Raw genomic sequence first — 21730 nt, forward strand, 5'->3', positions numbered from 1 at the left:
CCTTAGGGTATGGAGTAGGGAGAGTAAGAGGAAGCATCTGGACTGAGGGGTGAGGACAATGAAGCCACTGAAGAGTTTGAGGGAAGGTGTCTGGAGTTTGGGGAGAAGAGACTGGGTGGGGGAGGAGGTTCTGGGGAAGGGTCCGAGGATGTAAGATGTAGGTGTCAGGAGAGCAGGACTAGGCTATGGGTTAAGAGAACTGAGGTGAGGGGACTTAGGGTGTATCTTAGTCATTTTTCTAGTTCTGTGAAGAGACATCATGACAAAGGCAACTCATAAAAGAAAGCACTTAATTGGGGGTTTGCTTGCATATTCAGAGATTTAGTCCATTATAATCATGGCAGGGAAGATGGGAGCATGCGGGCTGGTGCTGAAGCAGGAGCTGAGAGCTATATCCTGATGCACAGGCAGAGAGAGCCTAGGCTTGGCATGGACCCACCCTCAGTGACACACATCCTCTGACAAGGCCACACCTCCTAATCCTTCTAAATCCTTTCAAAGTTACACTCCTTGATGATCAAGCATTGAAACAGATGAGCCTATGGGGGCCATTCTTATTCAAGCCACCACATTCTACTCCCTGGCCCCTTCTGACAGGTATCCCACAACTCTTTAACATCTTGGGGTCTTCAACACAATCCAGGCTTTACCTTCACAGCTTCATGCAATGGCCTCTCTAGGCCTCCATACAGGCCTCTCCTGACACACACCTCATTGGCTTTCCTTAGCTGTGAAGGGACACTCCATAACCCCTTACTTGTATCTTTGATTCTAAAGCCAGAACCATGTGGCTGAGGCTGCCACGGTTCTACTGTTTGCTCAGACAGGAACACAGCCTCCTTATCCAATTACACTTGCTTCAGCTTTCTGCTGTTGACTGTTTCCTTTACTGCTTAAGCTTTCCTTTAATTCCATTCACAAGGTGGAAGCTTAGCTGGGTAGGTTCTTGCCCTGAGGACACTACTCTCTTTATTCCACTTAGCAGGAGGCTTTTCTTTTCTTTTTTGAAGTTAACCTTTTCTTTATGTTTTTTCTGGCTTTTCTTTAAACTTATCTCCTTGAGCACTGGACTTGTCTCCAACAAAATAGTCTCTGGTGTTACTTTTCTCCTCACACTGTACAGTTTGTATTTTTCCTAGCCTTCCTTGCTCCTTTTTACTGTAGCACTGCATAAGAGCTACCACTAATAACCATATCAAATAGTCAATATTAGGCTGTCTTGAAATTTCCTCTGTTCTGCCAGGCACGGTGGTGCACACCTTTAATGCCAGCACTCAGGAGGCAGAGGCAGGTGGATCGCTGTGAGTTCGAGGCCAGTCTGATCTACAAAGTGAATCCAGGACAGCCAAGGCTACAGAGAGAAACCCTGTCTCAAAAAACCATAAAGAGAGGAAAAAAGAAAAAAGAAAAGAAAAGAAAGAAAGAAAGAAAGAAAGAAAGAAAGAAAGAAAGAAATCTCCTCTGTCAATGCCATTAGTCCAAAACCTCTTAAATTTAATTTCAGGCAGATTTTTGAACTAGAGCAAAAAGCAGCCACATTTGCCAAACTATCAGAAGAATTCTCTGTAGGTTACTTACTAATAATTCTTCCACTCTGAACTTCATTAGCTGGGCCACTAGAATTTACAGTCTCAGCACCACTGTCTTCCATGCTCCTACTAGTGTGGCCCATTAAGGCCCATTTAAAGCCTTCAAACTGCTTTCCTAACCCAAAGTTCCAAAGTCCACATTCCACCAAGCAGCATGGTCATGGCTGTGACAGCAATACCCGCTCTCTGGAACCAACTTAGTCACAGCTCTATTGCTGTGAAGAGACACCATGCCCAAGGCACCTCTTAAAGTAGGAAGCACGGTGGCATGCAAGCAGGTTCTGAGATACATGCTGATGCAGAGGCAGAGAGAGCACATAGGCCTGATAAGGGTTTTTGAAACCTCAAAGCTCACCGCCAATGACACAATTCCTTCAACAAGACAATACCTACTCCAGTAAGGCCACACCTCCTAATCTTTCTAATCCTTTCAGAGTTCCACTCTTTAGAGACCAAGCATTCAAACACATGAGCTTATGGGGTGGGGGTGGGGGGGCAGTCTTATTCAATGTTTGTTGTGAGCAGAGTGAGGAATACGGGCTTTGGCTGTGGGTGAGAAGCTTAAGGGCAAGGCATTTTGGATATAGGGCAAGGAGACTGAATGAAAAGATCTTAAGGGTTTGGAGAGTGGACCACAGTCTTAGAGCAACAGGGAGATAGATTATGGAAAGAGGATAAGGATGAGTTGAAGAAGCTGATAAAAGGGAGCTAAAGTGTGGAGTGAGGAGATGAAGGGGAGGCATCTAGGGTGTTGAGTCAAGGAATCTGAAAGGAGGTATAGTGTGAGGAGACGAGGGGAGAAAGATTAGGATGTATGGTGGGGGTTGAAGATTCTGAGAGGAGGATAATAACAAGGAGAGCATCTGGGCTGTGGGTTGAAGCCAGGCAGTGGTGGTGTAGACCTTTAATCCCTGTACTCAGGAAGCAGAGGCAAGTGGAGCTCTGTGATTCTGCGGCCAGCCTGGTCTTAAGAACGAGTTCCAGCCAGCCGGGTGTGGTGGCGCACACCTTTTTAATCCCAGCACTCAGGAGGCAGAGGCGGGCAGATTGTTGTGAGTTCAAGGCCAGCCTGGTCTACAAAGTGAGTCCAGGACAGCCAAGGCTACACAGAGAAATCCTGTCTCAAAAACAAACAAACAAACAAAACCAAAAACCAACCAACCAAACAAGGAATAAGCTCCTGGGCTGGAGAGATGGCTCAGAGGTTAAGAGCACTGACTACTCTTCCAGAGGTCCTGAGTTCAATTCCCAGCAACCACACAATGGCTTACAACCATCTATAATGTGATCTGATGCCCTTTTCCGGCCTGCAGGGGTACATGCAGGCAGAGCACTGTATACATAATAAATAAATCTTTAAAAAAAAAAAAAAAAAAAAAAAAAAGAGCGAGTTCCAGGACAGCCAGAGCTACACACAGAAACCCTGTCTGGAAAACAAAAAGGGTGTGGGTTGTAGGCTGAGAAAGCTAAAGGGAGAGAGGATGTGGGGTAAGTTGAGGGGTATGGAGTGAGAGGAAGCTGAGGGGAGGTAAGGGTATGGGGTTGAGGAGATCTGAGGAGAAGTACTTGGCGTGTGGGAAAGGGAGACTGAAGGATGGTATATTTGGCTGTAGGGTGAGGATATGAAGGAAAGCTGGGTCTGGGGGGCGTAGGAACTAAGGTGAAAAGGTGAGGTGTTAGAAGAGGCAGGTGAGGCCCGAGGGGCGTAAGCAAGTGGCGAGTTACAGCGGTTGGAGGTTTTCGTGGGAGGCGGTGAGTACCGCGGGGACCCCGCCCCACAGTCCATGAATCCCTCAGGTCCAGGCGTGCCGCGACAGTCGGGCCCCTGGACGTGCTGGCCTCGCTCACCTCAGGCTGGGCCCGCGCTCTTGTCAACTCCACAGCCCACGAGGAGGCGGGAAAGGAAGGAGGGGGACTCCTGGCAACGACGCCCCGCCCCTTTCCGTTACTAGTCCCGCCCCCGGATTTGGCCTCTCCCTCTCATTGGCTAGCTTTCTCCTGAGGGCGGAACTCATAGTGGGCGGAGCCTGTTCCGTGGCCTTCAACTTGGCCTTTCCTGGTCTTAACCGGGATTCAGGTGCTGTGAATGGAGTAGAAATGAGGGAAGGCCAAAGATGCCTCCTGACCGTGTTCCACAACCCCTACAGCCCCCAGTGCTTAACAGTTGTGTCCTTTCTTACATGCCGCTGTGTGTCGCCACGTGAGCAGGGCCCTGTCTGATTATAGTGTCCCTAATGTTCAGGACAGCACCTGGCTTAGAATAGGAGCTATGAGTTGGGTGTGGTGGCGCACGCCTTTAATCCCAGCACTCGGGAGGCAGAGGCAGGCGGATCGCTGTGAGTTCGAGGCCAGCCTGGTCTACAAAGCGAGTCTAGGACAGCCAGGGCTACACAGAGAAACTCTGTCTCGAAAAACAAAAAACAAACAAACGAAGAAGAAAAAGAAAGTGCTATGAACATTTGTTAAATCTCCAGTATTATGTGTGACAGACATTGTTGCACCTACCTTACAAACAAACAAAACCAAACCAAAAACCTGCCTGGAGATACGGCTCAGAGATTAAGAGCACTGGCTGCCCTTCCAGAGGTCCTGAGTTCAGTTCCCAGCAACCACATGGTGGCTCTCTGCCATCTATAATGTGATCTGGTGCTCTCTTCTGGCATGCAGGTGTACATGCAGACAGAACATTGTGAACATTAAAAACAAAACAAAAAACACAACCAAAACCAACCAACCAAAGGAACATTATGCTCTCCCAGAGGACCTAGGTTTGGTTCCTAGCACAACCATTTTTGAGTTCAGTTCCAGAAGATCCAAAGCTACCTTCTGATTTCCAATTTCCAAGGGCACCTTGGAGGCATACATGGTGTACATATCGACACACAGGCAAAACACTCATAAATACAATAAACAAATAAATCTTGGACCAGAGAGATGGCTCAGCAGTTAAGAGCATCGACTGCTCTTCCAAAACCAGGGTTCAAGTCCCAGCACCCCCGTCGTAGCTGAGCTATCTGTAACTCCAAGATCTGACACCCTCACACAGACATATATGCAGGCCAAACACCAATGTACATTAAATAAAAATAAATAAATAAATAATAACAAAAAAGAAAAAAAGAAATTAGCCAGGTATGGTGATTCACACCTTTAATCCCAGCACTCTGGAGGCAGAGGCGGGCAGATCTCTGTGAGTTCCAGGCCAGCCTGGTCTACAAAGGGAGTTCCACAATAGCTAGGGCTATTACACAGAGAAACCCTGTCTTGAAACACCAAAATAATAAATAAATAAAAATAAAAACTAATAAATAAATAAAACAAATAAATCTCAAAACAAACAACCAAAAACCATAGCTCTAGTTGGGAGGAGGCTAATAAAAGGTTAATCCAAACCAACCCCCCTGAAGCCCTGGGTACTGAACTCAAGTCCTCCTGCTTCTAAGGCAAATGCTTTTCTATCCTCCTCAGCCTGCCCTCCCCCCTACTCCCCACCCCCGGGTAAAGCCGTGTGTGTTCACACACTGGCAGGAAGATATTGGCTCTCGCACTCGGGAGGCAGAGGCAGGCGGATCGCTGTGAGTTCGAGGCCAGCCTGGCCTATAAAGTGAGTCCAGGATGGCCAAGGCTACACAGAGAAACCCTGTCTCAAAAAAAATTATATATATATATATATATTGGCTCTCCTGCTCTGTCACTCTCTGCCTTATGTTTTTGAGACAGGGGGTGTCAATGAAATTAGCCCACTGTTTCTGCTAGACTGGCTTGCCAGTGAACTCCTGGGGGTGTCTGTCTCTCTCCATTCCCCAATACTGGGGTTACAGACCCGTGTGGCAATGCCTGGCTTTTACATGAGTGCCAGGGATTCAAACATGGATCTTCATGATTGTGCAGCAAGTGCTCTTACTCCCTGAGCCATCGCTTCAACCTCCAAATCAGTTTTTATCCAGGGGCCATGGACATATTGTGTGGGGCACATCATCAGGAGATTGAAATGGTCAAAATGAGGCAGGATGGAGACGGAGCAGACTGTGAACAAAGGAAGGCATGAGCACAGAGGAGGGAAGTGTGGAGTTAAAACCTGTGAAGGTTCAACAGGGTCTGGTTGGGAGAAAAGCAGGAGCCAGGTCAGTTTGGAACTAACTTCGAGACACCAAGTTTCAGATTCGAGAATACAAACCATGTAGGACCCTCAGAATTTTCTCCTTGGCATTCTTTTGTTTGTTTGTTTGTTTTTGTTTTTGTTTTTTCAAGACAGGGTTTCTCTGTGTAGCCTTAGCTGTCCTAGACTTACTTTGTAGACCAGGCTGGCCTCGAACTCACAGCGATCCGCCTGCCTCTGCCTCCCGAGTGCTGGGATTAAAGGCGTGAGCCACCATGCCCAGCTCTCCTTGGCATTCTTATCCTTAGCAGGCTGCCAGATAGGAAAACAGCAGGAGTGAAGGCAAATAGTTCTGGGCACAATGAGCATCCATTCATTCATTGTTTGTTTGGTTGTTGTTGTTTTGTTTTATAAGACAGGGTTTCTCTGTGTGGCCCTGGCAGTCCTGGAACTCACTCTGTAAACCAAAGCTGGCCTTGAACTCAGAGATCCACCTACCTTGCCTCCCGAGTGCTGAGATTAAAGGTGTATGCCACCACCTTCTGGCTCCTTTTATTGTTTATTGAGAAGGGTGTTGTTTAGTCAAATCACTGCATATATTATCCGGCTCCTGCTTCTTCTGAACCTGGTTTTCTGACTGTCCTTTTCCAACCTGAGTTAACCCTTTAAACTTCCAATCATTTTCCAACTGCATAAACAGCTCACCCCTGACCTCTGTTATCACACACAAGGAAACAAACAAACGAACAAACCAACCAACCACGAATCAGGGTTGACTCTGAAGGGCAACGAAGTCAGCCAAAGAAAAAAGAAAGGGACCAAGATTCTAGGCAGAACTTCTAGCAAGAGCAAAGTTTAATACCCTATGATCATAGGCAGGGGGAGGAGGTCCCCATCAGTCACAGCCATAGGGGAGGGGAATAGGGTGAAAGTGGGAGGGAGGGAGGAATGGGAGGATAGAAGGGATGGGATAACAATTGAGATGTAATATGAATGAATGAATAAATAATAATAATAATAATAATAATAATTATTATTATTATTATTATTATTTTAGGTTTATCGAGACAGGGTTTTTTCGTGTAGCCCTGGCTGTCCTAGACTCGCTTTGTAGACCAGGCTGGCCTCAAACTCACAGCAATCTGCCAGCCTCTGCCTCCTAAATGCTAGGATTAAAGACCTGTGCCACTATGCCTGGCCCATACATTTTTTTAAAAAAGCAAAGTAAAAAAAAAAAAAAAAAAGGCGTAGCTGGGTCTGTTTCTGTGGAAAGAATGAAGAGGGAAGTCACGGATCGGAACGGGTGGAAGGTGAGTGGCTCTGTGTTTGTGGGTAGCTGACTGTCTGGCACTGGAGGTGTGCTGTCTCAAATGTCCTGTAGAAGCCAGCTATGAAAGTTTGAAGTTTGCTCTTTCAGGAAGCCCAGAGGATCTGTCAGCTATGCCCATGCCTTTACGTACCTGACAGCAAACTGTCCTCCTGTGATCCTATTCCAGCCTAGGCATACGGCCTGACAGCGTTTCCTAGAATGTTCTACTTGAATTAAAGCACTGGGCAGTGAGATTAGGATTTGTCTGTTAAGACCAAAAGGTGGTGGTTTTTTAAAAAAAGATTTTATTATTTTATGTGAATGAATGTTTTGCCTGTATGTGTGTCACATCCATGCAAGATGCGTGCAGAGGTCGGAAGACAGTGTCAGAGATCCCCTTGGATTGGATGGAGTTACAGTTGTGAGCCGCCAAGTGGGTACTAGCAACTGCAACCTGGGTCCTCCACAAGAGCAACAACAGGCAGTCTCACCAGCGGGCCAACTCTCCAGCCCCAAAGCCGAAGTCTTAACTATCGCAGACTTTCCAAACACATAGGACTTACTAGTATATATTTAGGTCAGGTATGTGGTTGCCAGAGGATTATACACCGGCTTAGCATTACCGAGTTTGCACTCCCTTATTTTAATTAAGAACAAATTTGATGTAAGAACTTGAACGACTGAATTTTAACATGAATTACAAACCAGCTTGTTGGAAATTCCCTGTTCAGTTTTTCCCACACTGGCTGAACTACCGTTGCCGCAAACCTATTGAAACCCTGATGTTTCCTCATGGAAGGTGACATAGGCCTCATGAGAAAAAAGTCTGTTCAAGTAAGTATTTTGGAAGCTCAGGGATGAATCTCTAACATGAAGTGTAACCTTGTTTGGTTGTTTTTTTGTTTTTGTATTTTGAGACAGGGTTTCTCTGTGTAGCCTTGGCTGTCCTGGACTCACTTTGTAGACTAGGCTGGCCTCGAACTCACAGAGATTCACCTGTCTCTGCCTCCCGAGTGCTGGGATTAAAGGCGTGTGCCACCACCGTCCAGAGGAGTGTAACCTTGAATGAGCATATTTATACTTCTAAAGTTCATGGAGATTCAAAGGACATTAGGAGTTTCTGCTCTGGTAATCCTCTCAAGTGCTACTAAGTTGGTGTTGTTAATGTTTATTTTTATGCGCATTGATGACTTTTCTACACGTATGTCTCTGTGAGGGTTCCAGCTGTCCTGGAACTGGAGTTAAGACAGTTGTGAGCTGCCATGTGGGTGCTGGGAATTGAACCCCAGTCCTGGGGAAGAACAGTAAGTAGTCTTAACCACTGAGCCATCTCTCCAGTCCCATTAAGTTTTTTTGTTTTGTTTTGTTTTTAGAGACAGGGTTTCTCTGTGTAGCCTTGGCTGTCCTGGACTTACTTTGTAGACCAGGCTGACCTCGAACTCACAGAGATCCACTTGCCTCTGCCTCCTGAGTTCTGGGATTAAAGGCATGGGCCATTCCCACTTGGCTTTGTTGTTAAGGTTTTAATGACTATTATAATAATTGTTATAAGGAGGCTAGATCTTTCTCAGCTTTTAATTTATAGTCTAAGAATCTATGAGACATTTTCATACATTTTTCTCTTTTCTTTCCTCTTCCCTCTCCTCCTTTTTAAAGATAAAGTGTCAAGTAACTCAGACTGGCTTCAAACTATGCAACCACGGGCACCATCTAACTTGGTTTACATGGTCTTAGGGACCAAGTCCAGAGCTTCAAATATTCTAGGCAAGCTTTCTAGCAGCCGAGTCACAGTCCCAGCCCTTCACAGGCTTTTTTTTTTTTTAATTATTAATTTATTCTTGTTACATCTCAATGGTTATCCCATCCCTTGTGTCCTCCCATTCTTCCCTCCCTCCCATTTTCCCCTTATTCCCCTCCCCTGTGACTGTTCCTGAGGGGGATTACCTCCCCCTGTATATGCTCATAGGGTATCAAGTCTCTTCTCTCGGTAACCTGCTGTCCTTCCTCTGAGTGCCACCAGGTCTCCCCCTCCAGGGGACATGGTCAAATGTGAGGCACCAGAGTACGTGAGAAAGTCATATCCCACTCTCCACTCAAGTGTGGAGAATGTTCTGACCATTGGCTAGATCTGGGTAGGGGTTTAAAGTTTACCACCTCACAGGCGGTTCTTACAGCACTAACATTTTAACTTCTCATCTCATCACCATAAGTAAAAAAAAAAAAAAAATTGTTTAAATGTGAATTACAGGGCCAGGAAAATGGCTGAGCAGGCAGAGGTGCCTGCTGTGACGCCTGTCAACCTGACTTCAATCCTTAGAACCACATAGTGGGAAGGAAGAACCAGCTTCTACAAAGTTGTCCTCTGACCGCCACACACATGCATGCATGCACCCACCCACACACATAAATACAAAATAAATATGTAATAATTTTGTGGCTGGAAAGATGTCACAATGGTTAAGAGCGCCTGTTCTTGTGGAGACCGTGGGGGTTTGGTTCCTAACTTCACTTGGCTCACTGTAAAAGTAACAAACTCTCCTGGCTCAGTTGCTGTCTGGGAGGCTTACTGCCTCCTTCTGCTAACCTAGGCCTAAGATGTTTTCAGCCTCTGAGACGTACTGATTAATGAGCTCACCCTTACCACTTCTTTCTGCTCTCTGGGCTGGATGGTTCAACTCAGATGTTCTGGCTCAAACTCTTCTCCCAACTGATTTATTTAGTTTGGCTTCTCTCTCGGCCTGGAATTACTCTGCTTGGCCTCAAACTCAGCAACCTGCTCTAATCTTCTGGCTCCTTCTCATTCGCTGGCTCCTTCTAGTTCTGTCTTCACCTGAGTTCTCTCTCTTTGCAACCCATCTCTCTCTTACTGTCCTGGTAAAAACTGCCTCCTCACTTTGTAAAATGGCTTCCCTTTCTTTTCTCTTCTTGTGAGAGTTGGGTGTACCCTATTCTGTGAAATCTTCTCTGATTTCACCTTTTCTGCCACTCAGACATCACTGTCAAACATTGGCGCTTCCTTCCACAAATTAACTTTACCTTCATTTGGGATTAAAGACATGGACCACCATGGCCAGCTTCCTAAGCTTTTCTTTACCAGATACTTGCTCTATACCAGGCTGGCCTTGAACTCAGATCTCTTTGTTTCCTGGATTAAAGGTGAGTTTGTATCACACAGACCTAGATCTTTGGATGTGATCTCTTGCCAGAGCAGCCATGTTCTGAATGAACATTCCTGTACAGCACACAACCATTTATAATTCCAGTTCTAAGAAATCTCACACCCTCTTCTGACTTCCATGGTCACCAGACACACTCATGGTACAAGCACATGCATACCTGTAGTAAAACACTCATATACATGAAATAAGTCTAAAATGTTTTAATGTAATAATTTTTGTTTTCTGCTTTTTTTTTCCGAGACAGGGTTTCTTTGTGTAGCCTTGGCTCTCCTGGACTCACTTGGTAGACTAGATTAATGTAATAGTAATAGTTTTTATTTTTTGTTTTTTTGTTTTTGTTTTTGAGACAAGGTTTCTCTGTGTAGCCTTGGCTGTCCTAGACTAGCTTTGTAGACCAGGCTGGCCTCGAACTCACAGCGATCTGCCTGCCTCTGCCTCCCGAGTGCTGGGATTAAAGGGTGTGCCACCATGCCCAGCAGTAATAGTTTTTAAAAGTGAGCTGTCTCTGAGATCCCATCAGGCTTGTTAGTCCTATCTTTGACAGTCTCAGCATCCCACGTTTCTAGTCTGTGTACGTCCTGTCATTTCCTCCACCTCTGGCGTCATCACCACTGCCCCTAGACAGGCCTCTTGGTTCTCCTGTGCCTGCATCCTATTTGTTACACCCTCCTGGTTGGCAAGAAAAATCTGCTTCCCTTTATTTGGAGAAGACAGAATCTGTTCTTCAAGGGAGGTCTGCCTGCCCTTCCTGCTCTCTGACTTTAAACTAGCTGCTAGGCTATCGTGTGCTAATCCTTCACAACAGGTATTTCTCAACACACCTCCTTGTCCAGGAATGTTCTGCCTTCAGATCTGAGACATGAAAGAAAGAACAGGGCCCTATCCCTTTCTCCTGTAAGTTGGCAGCCTCAGTTAAAAAGACCTTTTTTACCACATTCTGAAACTGTGCCCTTCCATTTGTCTGTCCCTCTATTTACCTTCGCCTGAACACTAACGTACATTTGGCTTACCACGTCATGGTCACATACACGTTTAGTTGTCATCTGTGTCCCTTACTGAAGGCTTTGGGTGCCAAAGGAAGGGCTGTTTGCTAATTTTGGTCCCTGGTGGCTCACTTGCCGTGCACACGACAGGCATCCAGCAAACACTTGCTAAATGGGTCATTCCATAAATAGCCTTGTGTCCATCAGCTGCACTGTCCCTTACCCATACCAGCCTCTTCTCGTAGTGAATTCTGTATAGGCAGAGAGAGTATCCTGGTTATTGCTGAGTTTCCAGAACAGGGTCATATTCATGCTCAACAAACATAATTTGTAAATCTGACTTGTTTGTGGGTTCTTAACACCTGGAGAGCGCAGAGTCTGAATTCATTCAAGCATGCAGCAGTAGTTACTGGGTGCTTCTTATGCCTTCAGGAAAGATTATTGTTGGTTCACCCTTTTTGTTTCTTTCTTTGACAGCGTTTCACTCTGCAGCTCAGACTATCCTTGAGTTTTTTGGCAATCCTCCTGCCTCAGCCTGCTAAGTGGGAGGCAATTCTATTTCAGAAGTATTGAAGGCAAGTCTAAATGGTATTGAGCCATCATGCCCAACTTGGTTTCATGTTATTTCAGCAAGAAAGTGTGAGACTGAATGCCTTGTCGCTGCAGGGGACCCGGTGTGACCTTACAGAGATGCTCACCGGACACCCTGGCCTCAGGCCTCAGAGGATGCCATGGGCTCTGGAGGCTTGCACCTAGCCCAGATTGGTACGGAAGGTGTGCCAAGGAAAGGAGTAGGTAGGTGGGCCCCACTCCCTGGCAGACAAACCGAAGTAAGTCCCATGGAACAGGTAAAGGTTCTAAGGTAAGAATTTATTCCAAGTGCACCTGAGAGGGTGGACAGCGCTCTCAAGGCCAGCATCATTCAGGGAAGGCACATATTTCAAAGCAGGTAAGAACCCTCAGGAACACTCCCCTGCCACCATTCTAGCATGAACTGGGGCACAAAGAGGGCTTTATAGTTCTCTAACAAAACATAGGCACCTAAGGGCTGAGAGAGAAATTATACAGCCTTATTTTTTATTAGCATCTACCAAGACAAAAAAAAAAAAAAAAAAAAAAATCTCAAAATCAAAATCCCCTCGCTGCTCCAATCCCACCTCCAACTGGGCCCTCAAGGAGCAGTATCTGCCTGGGAGCACTTGCCGCCAGAGCTGGCTCAGAACTGGGCATGTGTGCCTGCCACCCCTTATGCCTGTGAACTGGCCACAGGTCTCTTCCTCCAGCAGGTGGGGACAAAAGGGCAGCTGGTATTTCTCTTGTCCTCAGCTGTCAGGCTTGGAAACTTTGAAAAGATCAGCGATGTCCAACAGTGCTTGGCGGATGTGGTTCCCAAAGCGCTGGGCGTTCTGCGGGAACTGAGAGCTTAGACACACTTTCAGGACAGTTCCCACCCGTCTGTACCCACTGTACCCACAAGCAGACTCTTTCCCCACCAGAGATGGAATGTGCTTCTGGGCTACCCCAGGGAGCAGCTCTTTTGGGGACCACCCCCAGATGGGAGCAGGGGAGACTCACCGTCTCTGAACTTGAGAACTTGCTGGAAACATGGAAGAACATAGTATTTTCTCCTGCGATCATGTACGAAACCCCATAGCCATGATCTGCCACCTGAGGACAAGAAGCAAATGAGACCCCGAGCCAAGCTGATGTGTCTTCCCTTCCCACAGACTCACAGGAGGACGTTCCATGCTGGATGCTGCCTTCCTGAGACCAGCCCACACCCTCCTAATACAGGATGTACTATGCAAGCCAAAGGACTGTGCCTCTACTTCCGGTTCCTCGAAAGGATGCTGCCACTGTGTTAGGGTTCTAGGCCAACAGTTCTCAGGCGAGTGCACTTCTGAAGGGCCCTTGTCCCCCTGGAGACTAGCCTTGGGCATGGTGATGGCTCACTGGTGACACATGTGGAATGGGTTAAGTCCTAGTAGCTGCCTGCCTGGGCCAGAAGTTATCATTTTACATTCACACAGCCTTCTCTAAATAACATACTTGTGCCCCTACGTCATCTGGTTGAGGCCCTGCACCCCTAAAGTCAAACTCCAGGGTCCTAGTGCTACCAACCACCACCCTTCTGGGGCACTCACAGGGCCAAAGCCACCTCCAGCACCCAGATGGTTGGGGTACTGATTTGGGTCAAACATGCGGATCTGGTACTGAGGAATCTGGCTGGTGGAGAGGCTCCAGGGTTCTGAAAGGACCTGTAACAGGAAAGTGGAAGCCTGTCAGACATGGGGCACTCAGTGTGCACCTGTCCTACTGATAGTGACAAAGAACTACTTCAATATAGATGCTATCAGCCAGGCATGGTGGCACACGCCTGTCATCCCAATACTCAGGAGGCAGAGAATGGAGGATCATCTATGAGTTCAAAGTCAGCCTGGTCTACATAGTGAATTCCAGGCCATCCAGGGCTACACAGAGAAACTCTGTCTCAAAAACCAAACCAAACCAAACCAAACCAAACAAAACACCAGAAGGCACTACTTGAGGGCACAGAAATAGACATGTGTGGTGCAGGAGTTCCCTAAGTGAGTTTGAAAACCTCAGCATCTACATAAACTCTTCCAGGCTGCCTTAGTCCCATCTGACTTGCCCCTCCCAGACCTCTGCCCATTTTTACTCTCCTCAGGCAAGTACTGTCACCTTCTGGCAGAGCACATATTTGTCGGCTTTCCCTCATAAGAACATTAATTCCACAGAGCCCTATGGCAAGAAGACCTTGCTCTAGGCCTAAGGGCAAGCGGCCAGAGGTCACACCCAACAATCTCACTGACCTCAGCCAGGAAAGGAGAGCTGACTCCTAAGTACTTAGAGACAACATAAAGACAGAAGAGGTGCCTGTCGATCCCAGCCCCTGTCATGGCGAGGCGGTACATGTTTTGGTGTTTTTCGGAAGCTTTCCGGAAGAGATTTTGGAGGTCTTCTTTCTGGGGATCAAAAGCAGAGAGGTGAAGTGGGCCTGGCCCTTGAGGTAACTGGGTGAAGGAGGAAGAGGAAGTGGGTGAGGGGGACACTCACCGTATGGGACCCCTTCATCATGGCCTTCACAAACGCTGTGGACTCACTGGTACAGGACCGCACTGTCTCAGTCCGCCCCTCTCGGAACATTCTTGTCATTGAGGCCTCATAAGTCAGGCAGAACTTGCCTTTGTCCTGGGGTACACAGCAGGGTGAATCAAGCAGGCGGGGCCCTGAGGAGGCCCTGCACACTCAGCCGCCCTCAGGAGCTCCTACCCGGAAGTGAGCCAGCTGCAGAGCAATCTGCACGAAGGCATCAGGGCTGGTGCGGCACTTCTTGATGAGGCCTTTGCCAAACGGTAAGAATTGGAAGCAGTATAACTCCACATCGTCGGCCAGTGCCTTGGCTACCTGGTACGAATTCTCGATGGCTGCCCGACACTGCCACGATGTAGAAAAAGCGTCAGTGGAGGGCAAAGTCCTCTGAGAAGCCCTCTAGATCTAAGAAGGTATGAAATCTGGGTGATGGATGAAAGGCAGAGTCAGCCCAGCAACCTCAGGGGATACGAAGGACAGTTTGTGAGGGCTCAGCATGAGGCCGTGTGGAGCCTGGTGGAGAGGGAGGCACTGCCAGGCGCTCTATGGACATGAGCCACGGGTCTCAGTCAGCCCTGTGGTCTCTGCTTCCCTTGTGGCCCACATGGCACCCTGAGACACTCTTGTTCCTTTATCCTGAGGGCGAGACCCGACCCACTTGACCCTAGTCCACACACCTGCTCAGGAATGTCCCACTGCAGTCGCTGAGGAGGAGCCAACGTCTTGTTTGGCTCACCCACGCAGTGTCCAGTCTCCGTGTAGCCCAGGTGAAAGGTGTCAGTGCCCAGGACAAACTACAGGGATAGAACCAAACTGAGAGACAAGCTTCATTGCCAGGACCTGCCCTGAAGGTCCCCTCTCCAGGCCTTTACCTCCCAGAGGTGTCCAATGATGGGGGCATCGGCCCATGAATGTTCTGTGTTGAGGCCCAACAGACCGTTCTTGAAGGAAATAAGAGTGAAAGATTTGTCGAACCACCTGTAGGAGTAGATCAGGGTAGACCCAAAGCTCGGAAATTATACAGATCTCCCACTCACAACCCTAACCTTATACTGCTAACACCCGTGATCCATTTCTAATTATGGACCCACAGCTTAACGGGTAACTTCTATTGTTTTTTTTTTTTAATTATTTAAGTTACATTTGTGTGTGTGTGTGTACACACATGCCTGTGTGGAGGTCAAAAGATAATTTTCAGGAGCTGGTTCTTTCCTTCCACCATGTGGGTCTTGGGGTTTGAACTCAGGTCACTGGGCTTAGCAGCAGGTACCCACTGCCTCAATCTCTATTCATAACCTTCAACGTCCAACCTTAACTATTACCACCTTACCCCCCCAAATAAACGCTACCTGCCCATTAACTCCGAACCAGACTTCTACCTTAATCTAACCTTAACTGCTAGCCTATAATTCTAACCACTACATTTTAACTCTGACCTCTGACCCACGAGTCTGGGGCACATACCTGTTGTGGCAGTTGCCATGCAGCAAGGCCTTGCCACAGAGGCTAAGACTGGCCTCGTCGTCAGGGTTGTAACAGTGGGACTCTTCATCCAGGGCCACAAAGAATGCAGCACGCTCGATGGCATCCAGAGCAATCTTGTTCTTACCAGAGCTAAAGAAGCTCTGGCGTGCCTCTGCCCACTCTACCCTGGGGACACAAGGGCAGGAAAGCAGTAGAACCAGTGTGTAGGGGTTGTTTTGTTTTTTTTTTTTTTGTTGTTGTTGTTGTTTTTAAGTCAGGGTACCTCTTAGGATCTGGCTGAATCTGGAGACAAGGTGAGGTCCGGCCACTTGGGTACCCTGAAAGCTGTCCTTTGCCCTTACCACTAGTGCCCTTCACTGTGCATTAGGTGCCTATCCTTGGATGCACCTCTGGCCCCCAGTTCTAGGACGGAGGTGGGGGCCAAACTTTTCTTCTCATGAAGCCTTGAGCCTGGGCCTGGACAAGCCCTCCCCACAGGCCCTGGGTACCTTCCTCCTGCGGTGAGCGCTGCCAGCTTCTCCTCCCCAGGCTGAGGCAGGGAAGGGTCATCCAGGATTCTCTGGAACTGCATCTCCAGGTCTCGGGGCTTGAGCAGGCGAGAGCCCTCATAGAGCCACACCTTGAAGAAGCGACCTTTGTGGTAGACGGCCACGTGCCTGCTCTCTGAGAGATGCTGCAGCACATCTGTGATGGAAGCCGGTGAGAGGCTGAGGCGGGGCCTCAGGGATCAGCCAGTTCCCCTCCCCAGCCCAGAAAGGGCCCACCTCTCCCACACATGTGATCCCTGCAGACTCTGGGTTGCCTCACACCTGACCTGGGCCTTCCTTTATCTAGGGGTAGATTTCTACACTAAGCCAGTCCCTGTGGCCCTAGTGAGTCCCTCCTGTCTCCTCTTCAGGCTCTGGAGAGGGATGGCTTGTCTTCTCTCGAGTTCCACCATGCCAGCAGCGCTCCTCTCATTATTCTTGACACATGACTCCCTTCCTAGGCACTTGGAGGCCCAGGAAGGAGAGCCACTATTCTGGACCCCTTTGGGGGGTCCCAGCATCAGCACCAAGTCTGTAAATAACAACCACCCAGAATCTCTCACAAACTGACTACTTTTCAAACTCATGACCCTGAGACACTGGAATGCTCAGAGACAAGCAGTAGCTGGGCCCCTAGCTGGCGTGGCTAGGACTTCCTCTTCGTCGGTGCTGTAGCCCCCGTACCTGTCTCTTTGCCTGGGATACGCGTAGTGTTAAACATCCTCTCCATCTGGTAGGAGCACATGGGCACCATGCCCAGTGCCATCACCTGGGAGGAAGGCCCAGCATGGCTCAGACTCAGCCCTCTCTTTCTTGCCCCGCCCCTTAACCCTGCTGTCACTCACAGGCTTGATCTCTTCACGGTCCAGTTTGCGGCGATACATGATCATAGCATGGACAGCATTTCCCAGGCGTGCTGCTTGCACATTTGTGTTCTTGATAAGCACAAAGTCCTATAGATGGAGCAGAGTCTATAGGTTGGGCACCTCTGTCTGGGTGTCACCCGAGTCTCACTAGCCTGAGGGGACTTCTTCAGGGGCCTGAGGTATTTATTGTATGCCCTGTCTATGTTCCACCCTACATCATGTCAGGGTGATCCTCCGGAAATGTATAACCAGGGTTGAACCTCGAGCTATTCTCTGCCCATTCACACTTTGCTTATTTTCCTTCAAAGGGGTTCTCCCACAAAACAGCAACAAGAAACACAAATCTTTGATTCTGACAGGCAAAAAGTTGTTAGAAAGATGGTTTGCGGATGAGGGGAATTCCAGGAGGCTAGCAGGGTATACTTTGGACAGTAAGAGAGGCTGGGTACTGCGCAGCAGGAAAATCAGCTACCTGTCCACAGGTATATAGTGGAGACAGCAGTCACATGAAGTGAGGCAGACACTGACTTCCTGAGTACTACAAGAAGCTGGCATTCATCCCGTGGTCTGGCTCCACAAAGGGACAAGGGCAAAGTATTTTTTAAAATTTATTTATTTATTTGGTTTTTTTTGAGACAGGGTTTCTCTGTGTAGCTTTGGCTGTCCTAGATTCACTTTGTAGACCAGGCTGGCCTTAAACTCACAGCGACCCGCCTGCCTCTGCCTCCCGAGTGATGGGATTAAAGGCATGTGCCACCACGCCCAGCTGCAAAGTAGGTTATTATGAAGTTCTCTGAAAATGGTGTCAAGATAGCTGAGAACCTGTGCCTGAGAGGCCAGAGGGGGCAGGGAGTTAGGAAGCAATGGAGTAGCTAGCCTGGGAAATTCAAGGGCAGTCTCAGAATTCTCTCTGATGTCAGGATCCCCACCTCCCCTAGGCTGGCTCTGGATTGCTCCTGTAGGGTCTTTCCTCCCTTTTTCTTTCCCTCAGGCCTCACTCCATAACCCCCACTCACCCATGGAAATGGAAGCAAAGGCTCTGGGATGTCATCTAGATCCTTGTTCCAGAGCTGGGGACAGAGCTGGGCACACAGGAGCCCTAGGAGGCTCTGGTTCTTACCATGGCATAATAGTTGCTGTTGACCATGAGGGGGCTCCTGCCTCGGAGGTAGACGTACTCTTCCCACCAGTCACTCACCTGTGGACCAGAGGGCTCGAGGTCAGAGTGGAGGAGGGATATCAAGAGCACGTGGCTAAGAACAAGGCCAGGAGGGCGAACTTACGTAGTTAGTCGCCCACCATGACTTGAGAACTAGGTATTTCTGCAGTCTGGGGGCTGTCTTGTCCTGGAATTCTTTGGCCAGTGTCTCCATGCGATAATATTCGTCATCATCCAACAAGGGCCGCACAGAATCCAGGTACTGTCCAGGCAAATGATTAACAAAGATGGCTACCTCCATCTCTCTCTCTCCCTCTCTTTTTTTTTTTTCCCGAGACAGGGTTTTTCTGTGTAACAGCTCTAGCTATCCTGGAACTCGCTCTCATAGGCTGGCCTCGAACTCATAGAGATCTGCCTGCCTCTGCCTCCCAAGTGCTGGGATTAAAGGCGTGCACCACCGCCACCCGGCCTCTTCCTCCATCTTAACCTTCTCACCACCTCTCCTCAACCAGACCCCGTTCTTCTCATGCCAGCTATTTATTGAAAACAGTCCTGGGCTGGAGAGGTGGCTCAGTGGTTAAGGGCGCTGAGTGCTTTTCCAGAGGAGCCGGGTTCAAATCCCCGCACCCACATGGCAGCTCACAACTGTCTTTAACTCCATGATCTGACACCCTCACACAGACACATGTGCAGGCAAAGCACCAATGCACATAAAATAAAAACGAACGTTTAAAAAAGAAAAGAAAAGAAAACAGTCCTTGTAGGTTTGGACCGGTCCTCCAAATCTAGGATTCTGTGCTCACTAGCACTCAGGCTCTTACCCGGTGAATAGTGGCTGGCACACTGGGAACAGGAAGCTTAGGCAGAGATGTCTGGAAGCTGTAGAGCATAGGTCGCCTGCTGGACAGGAGGCGAACACAGATCTGAAGGTACAGAGCACAGTGTTGGAGAAGAGCTAGCAGCAAGAATGGACAGAAACTAAAAAAATGAACCGACTGAGACCTTCAGACACCCTCCCCCCGGCCCCCTACTCTGGTTCCTTTAGGGCAAACCCATGCACCAGGCACCGATGTTCAGTCTGCCTCTCCCTGCTTCCTTAGAGCCTCGAATAAGGGTTCCTATGATCTCAGACCAGATGCCTGCTCCCCACCCACTGCTGCTGCTCACAGCCCAGATCTTGGTAGCATGGCTGGTCTTGGTGTGCATCTCAAACATCCATCCGTGGTAGGAGAGCAGCAGCTTCAGCGTTTGTCGGAATAAGAAAATGCCTGTCGCCCAGACTCCGGTGGAGAAGATGACCATGCTGAGAAGTGTCTTCGTCTGTGGGGTCCCATAGTGGCCATACCTATTTGGAGGAGGAGGAAGTCTTCAGGGTATCCCGTTGGGGCCATCCTGCAGGGAATACTGATTGTAGTTGATGGCTATGAACTCTCTTAGTGGAAGAAATGGAAAAGGAGCTCTCTGGGTGCGTGCATCAAATGCAGACTGCTTTGGAACTGAGAGATGGTAGCCCTGGGAAAGGGCCCCTTGGCCACCAACAGCTGCTTTTCTGGATCTGTCCAGTACAAGAATCCTGGCCTTGGGAACGGATCTGGCACCTTTCTTCCTGAAACTCGTGTCTTTCAGAGGCCTTACCTTTCAGGGAGGTATCTCTGGATGCAGCGGACCAGCCCCATGGAGATATCCACCTTGCAGTAGTTAGACCCAACTGTTGCCATGACAACAACCAACCAGCTGGTGGGGCTGCCAGGGTACACACCCCTAAGGATGCCATTCTGTAGGGGAAGAAACAGGCATCCTTGTAGAGCAGGAAAATGTAAATTAGGCACCTGGGAAGTCTTGAGAAAGGGCGCCTGGTCTTTGCCTCATCCATTCACTGTGTTCTTCCTCCACACAATTACACCTACGTATATATGGCCCCACCACAGCATCATCCTTCTGACTTCTGCACTACCGGATGGAACCTATCTATAACCAGCAGCAGTACTGCTGGCCAAAAGCAGAGACAGAGGCTGTCAATGAGACTAACTGCTGACAGCTGGCCTCTGCCAGGCACTGCTGGAAAAAAAAAAAGAGGCCCGGAGGACCACCTGTGCCCACACCTTGATTCGAATAAGGCGTTTCTTCCAGGAATTGATTCCAGACAGGTAGATGTGTCTCACAGCCTCCCGACTGAGCCGGAAGTCGACCCCGTCCGGGGTCACAGTGAACTGGAAAGCTACTGCCTGATGTGCTTCCGCCATCCTGGGGGTTAGTCAGAACCTAAGAGTAGGGGTAGAAAGTGCTTAGTGTGCCCAGCCCAGCCCCGCCCCCGCCCGGCCACCTCTAGATGAGGCTCCGCCCTCCCACCGCCCCATCTGGTCCTCGCTCCCCACCCCCCTTCGCCCCGTCCCCTATGCGACCACCCCCCAAACCCGCCCGTGGCCCAGTGCTACGGCGCCCCGCTGGGCCTTTCCAATTCTGGTCAACCGCCGCTGCTGCCGAACCCTCGTGGGGGTTCCGGACAGGCCTATCTGCAATGCTGCAGGAGTCGGACTCCAGGTACCCCAAGGAGAGCGAAGGGCGGCTTGGGGTCGGGGAAAGACGCTCAGGGAAGGGAAGCGGGCCTGGACAGCGACTAGGTTCGGGTGCTCCCAGCACTGTCCTCGCTGGGAAAGCTCGGGTGAGAATAAGAGTGAAGCGTTCTGGGATGGAATAACTCTGGGTCCGGCTGGCCTCCCTGTGCTGGTCCCCGACTCACAGCTCAGGTTTGCTTCTGTCGGTGTATGGGTCTGGCCACTCTGGCCCATGTCCCCGCGTCCTTCAGGCCTGGCCACCCCTGCCCGGCCCCGCCCTGTTCTCACTGGGAACTTGACACCCACTCCCAAATTGGGGTGGAGAGAAAACAGATATGGGCGGAAACCAGAACCCCCTCCTTTTGGGGCGCCCGCCTAGGAGGGGTGGGTAGGGTTCTCACAAGCCTGCAGAAGGTTGCTGGAAGGTCTGGGGAATGGAGGGTCTCACGTGAGCTTGGTTGCATCAGTACTAAAAATAGCTGAATGTAGGGAAAAGGTCACCAGGAGTCAGCTGTGCAGCCTGTTCCCTAATTCCAGGGCTCAAGGTTGGCAATCCCATCCAGGGCCCAGCTGTTGCCCGGTCCCTCTCCAGTCCTCTTCCCCCAAGTCCCCTTTCTGTTAGTTCTAAGCCCAATCTTCAGTATTTGTCACTTCTAAACTGGAGCTAGGGAATATTATGGGATCTCAATGAGTAGAACAGACTGCCCCCCATCACTTTTAAGCCCAGTGCATTAAATAGAAATCACTTAAACCTGTGCCCCTCAGTTTGAATTTCTGAAGAAGTTCATTTATTTAGGTACACAGACCCAGGGGTTCCCAGATGCCCATCTCAGGCAACTATTCAGACAGACAGACAGGGGGACAG

At 49.1% G+C, this 21730-nt stretch overlaps 1 protein-coding gene across 1 annotated transcript; it reads right to left on the minus strand.

Annotated features, from left to right (window-relative positions):
- Nucleotides 1-12028: 12028 nt before the first annotated feature.
- On the minus strand, nucleotides 12029-21202 carry Cpt1b (carnitine palmitoyltransferase 1B). The gene is made up of 19 exons (XM_051160209.1): nucleotides 21051-21202; nucleotides 20413-20572; nucleotides 19946-20085; nucleotides 19478-19655; nucleotides 19132-19233; nucleotides 18435-18572; nucleotides 18272-18349; nucleotides 17131-17238; nucleotides 16970-17054; nucleotides 16247-16442; nucleotides 15738-15923; nucleotides 15146-15251; nucleotides 14951-15067; nucleotides 14454-14618; nucleotides 14238-14372; nucleotides 13994-14146; nucleotides 13304-13417; nucleotides 12735-12827; nucleotides 12029-12565 (listed from the first exon to the last, which is right to left on the minus strand). Exons 2-19 carry the CDS (start codon nucleotides 20551-20553, stop codon nucleotides 12482-12484), a joined length of 2319 nt encoding a protein of 772 aa, XP_051016166.1. The 5' UTR covers nucleotides 20554-20572; nucleotides 21051-21202; the 3' UTR covers nucleotides 12029-12481.
- Between the last annotated feature and the right edge of the window lie 528 nt (nucleotides 21203-21730).

The sequence above is a fragment of the Acomys russatus genome, chromosome 17 (genome assembly GCF_903995435.1).
Source record: "Acomys russatus chromosome 17, mAcoRus1.1, whole genome shotgun sequence".
Classification (NCBI taxonomy): Eukaryota; Metazoa; Chordata; class Mammalia; order Rodentia; family Muridae; genus Acomys; species Acomys russatus.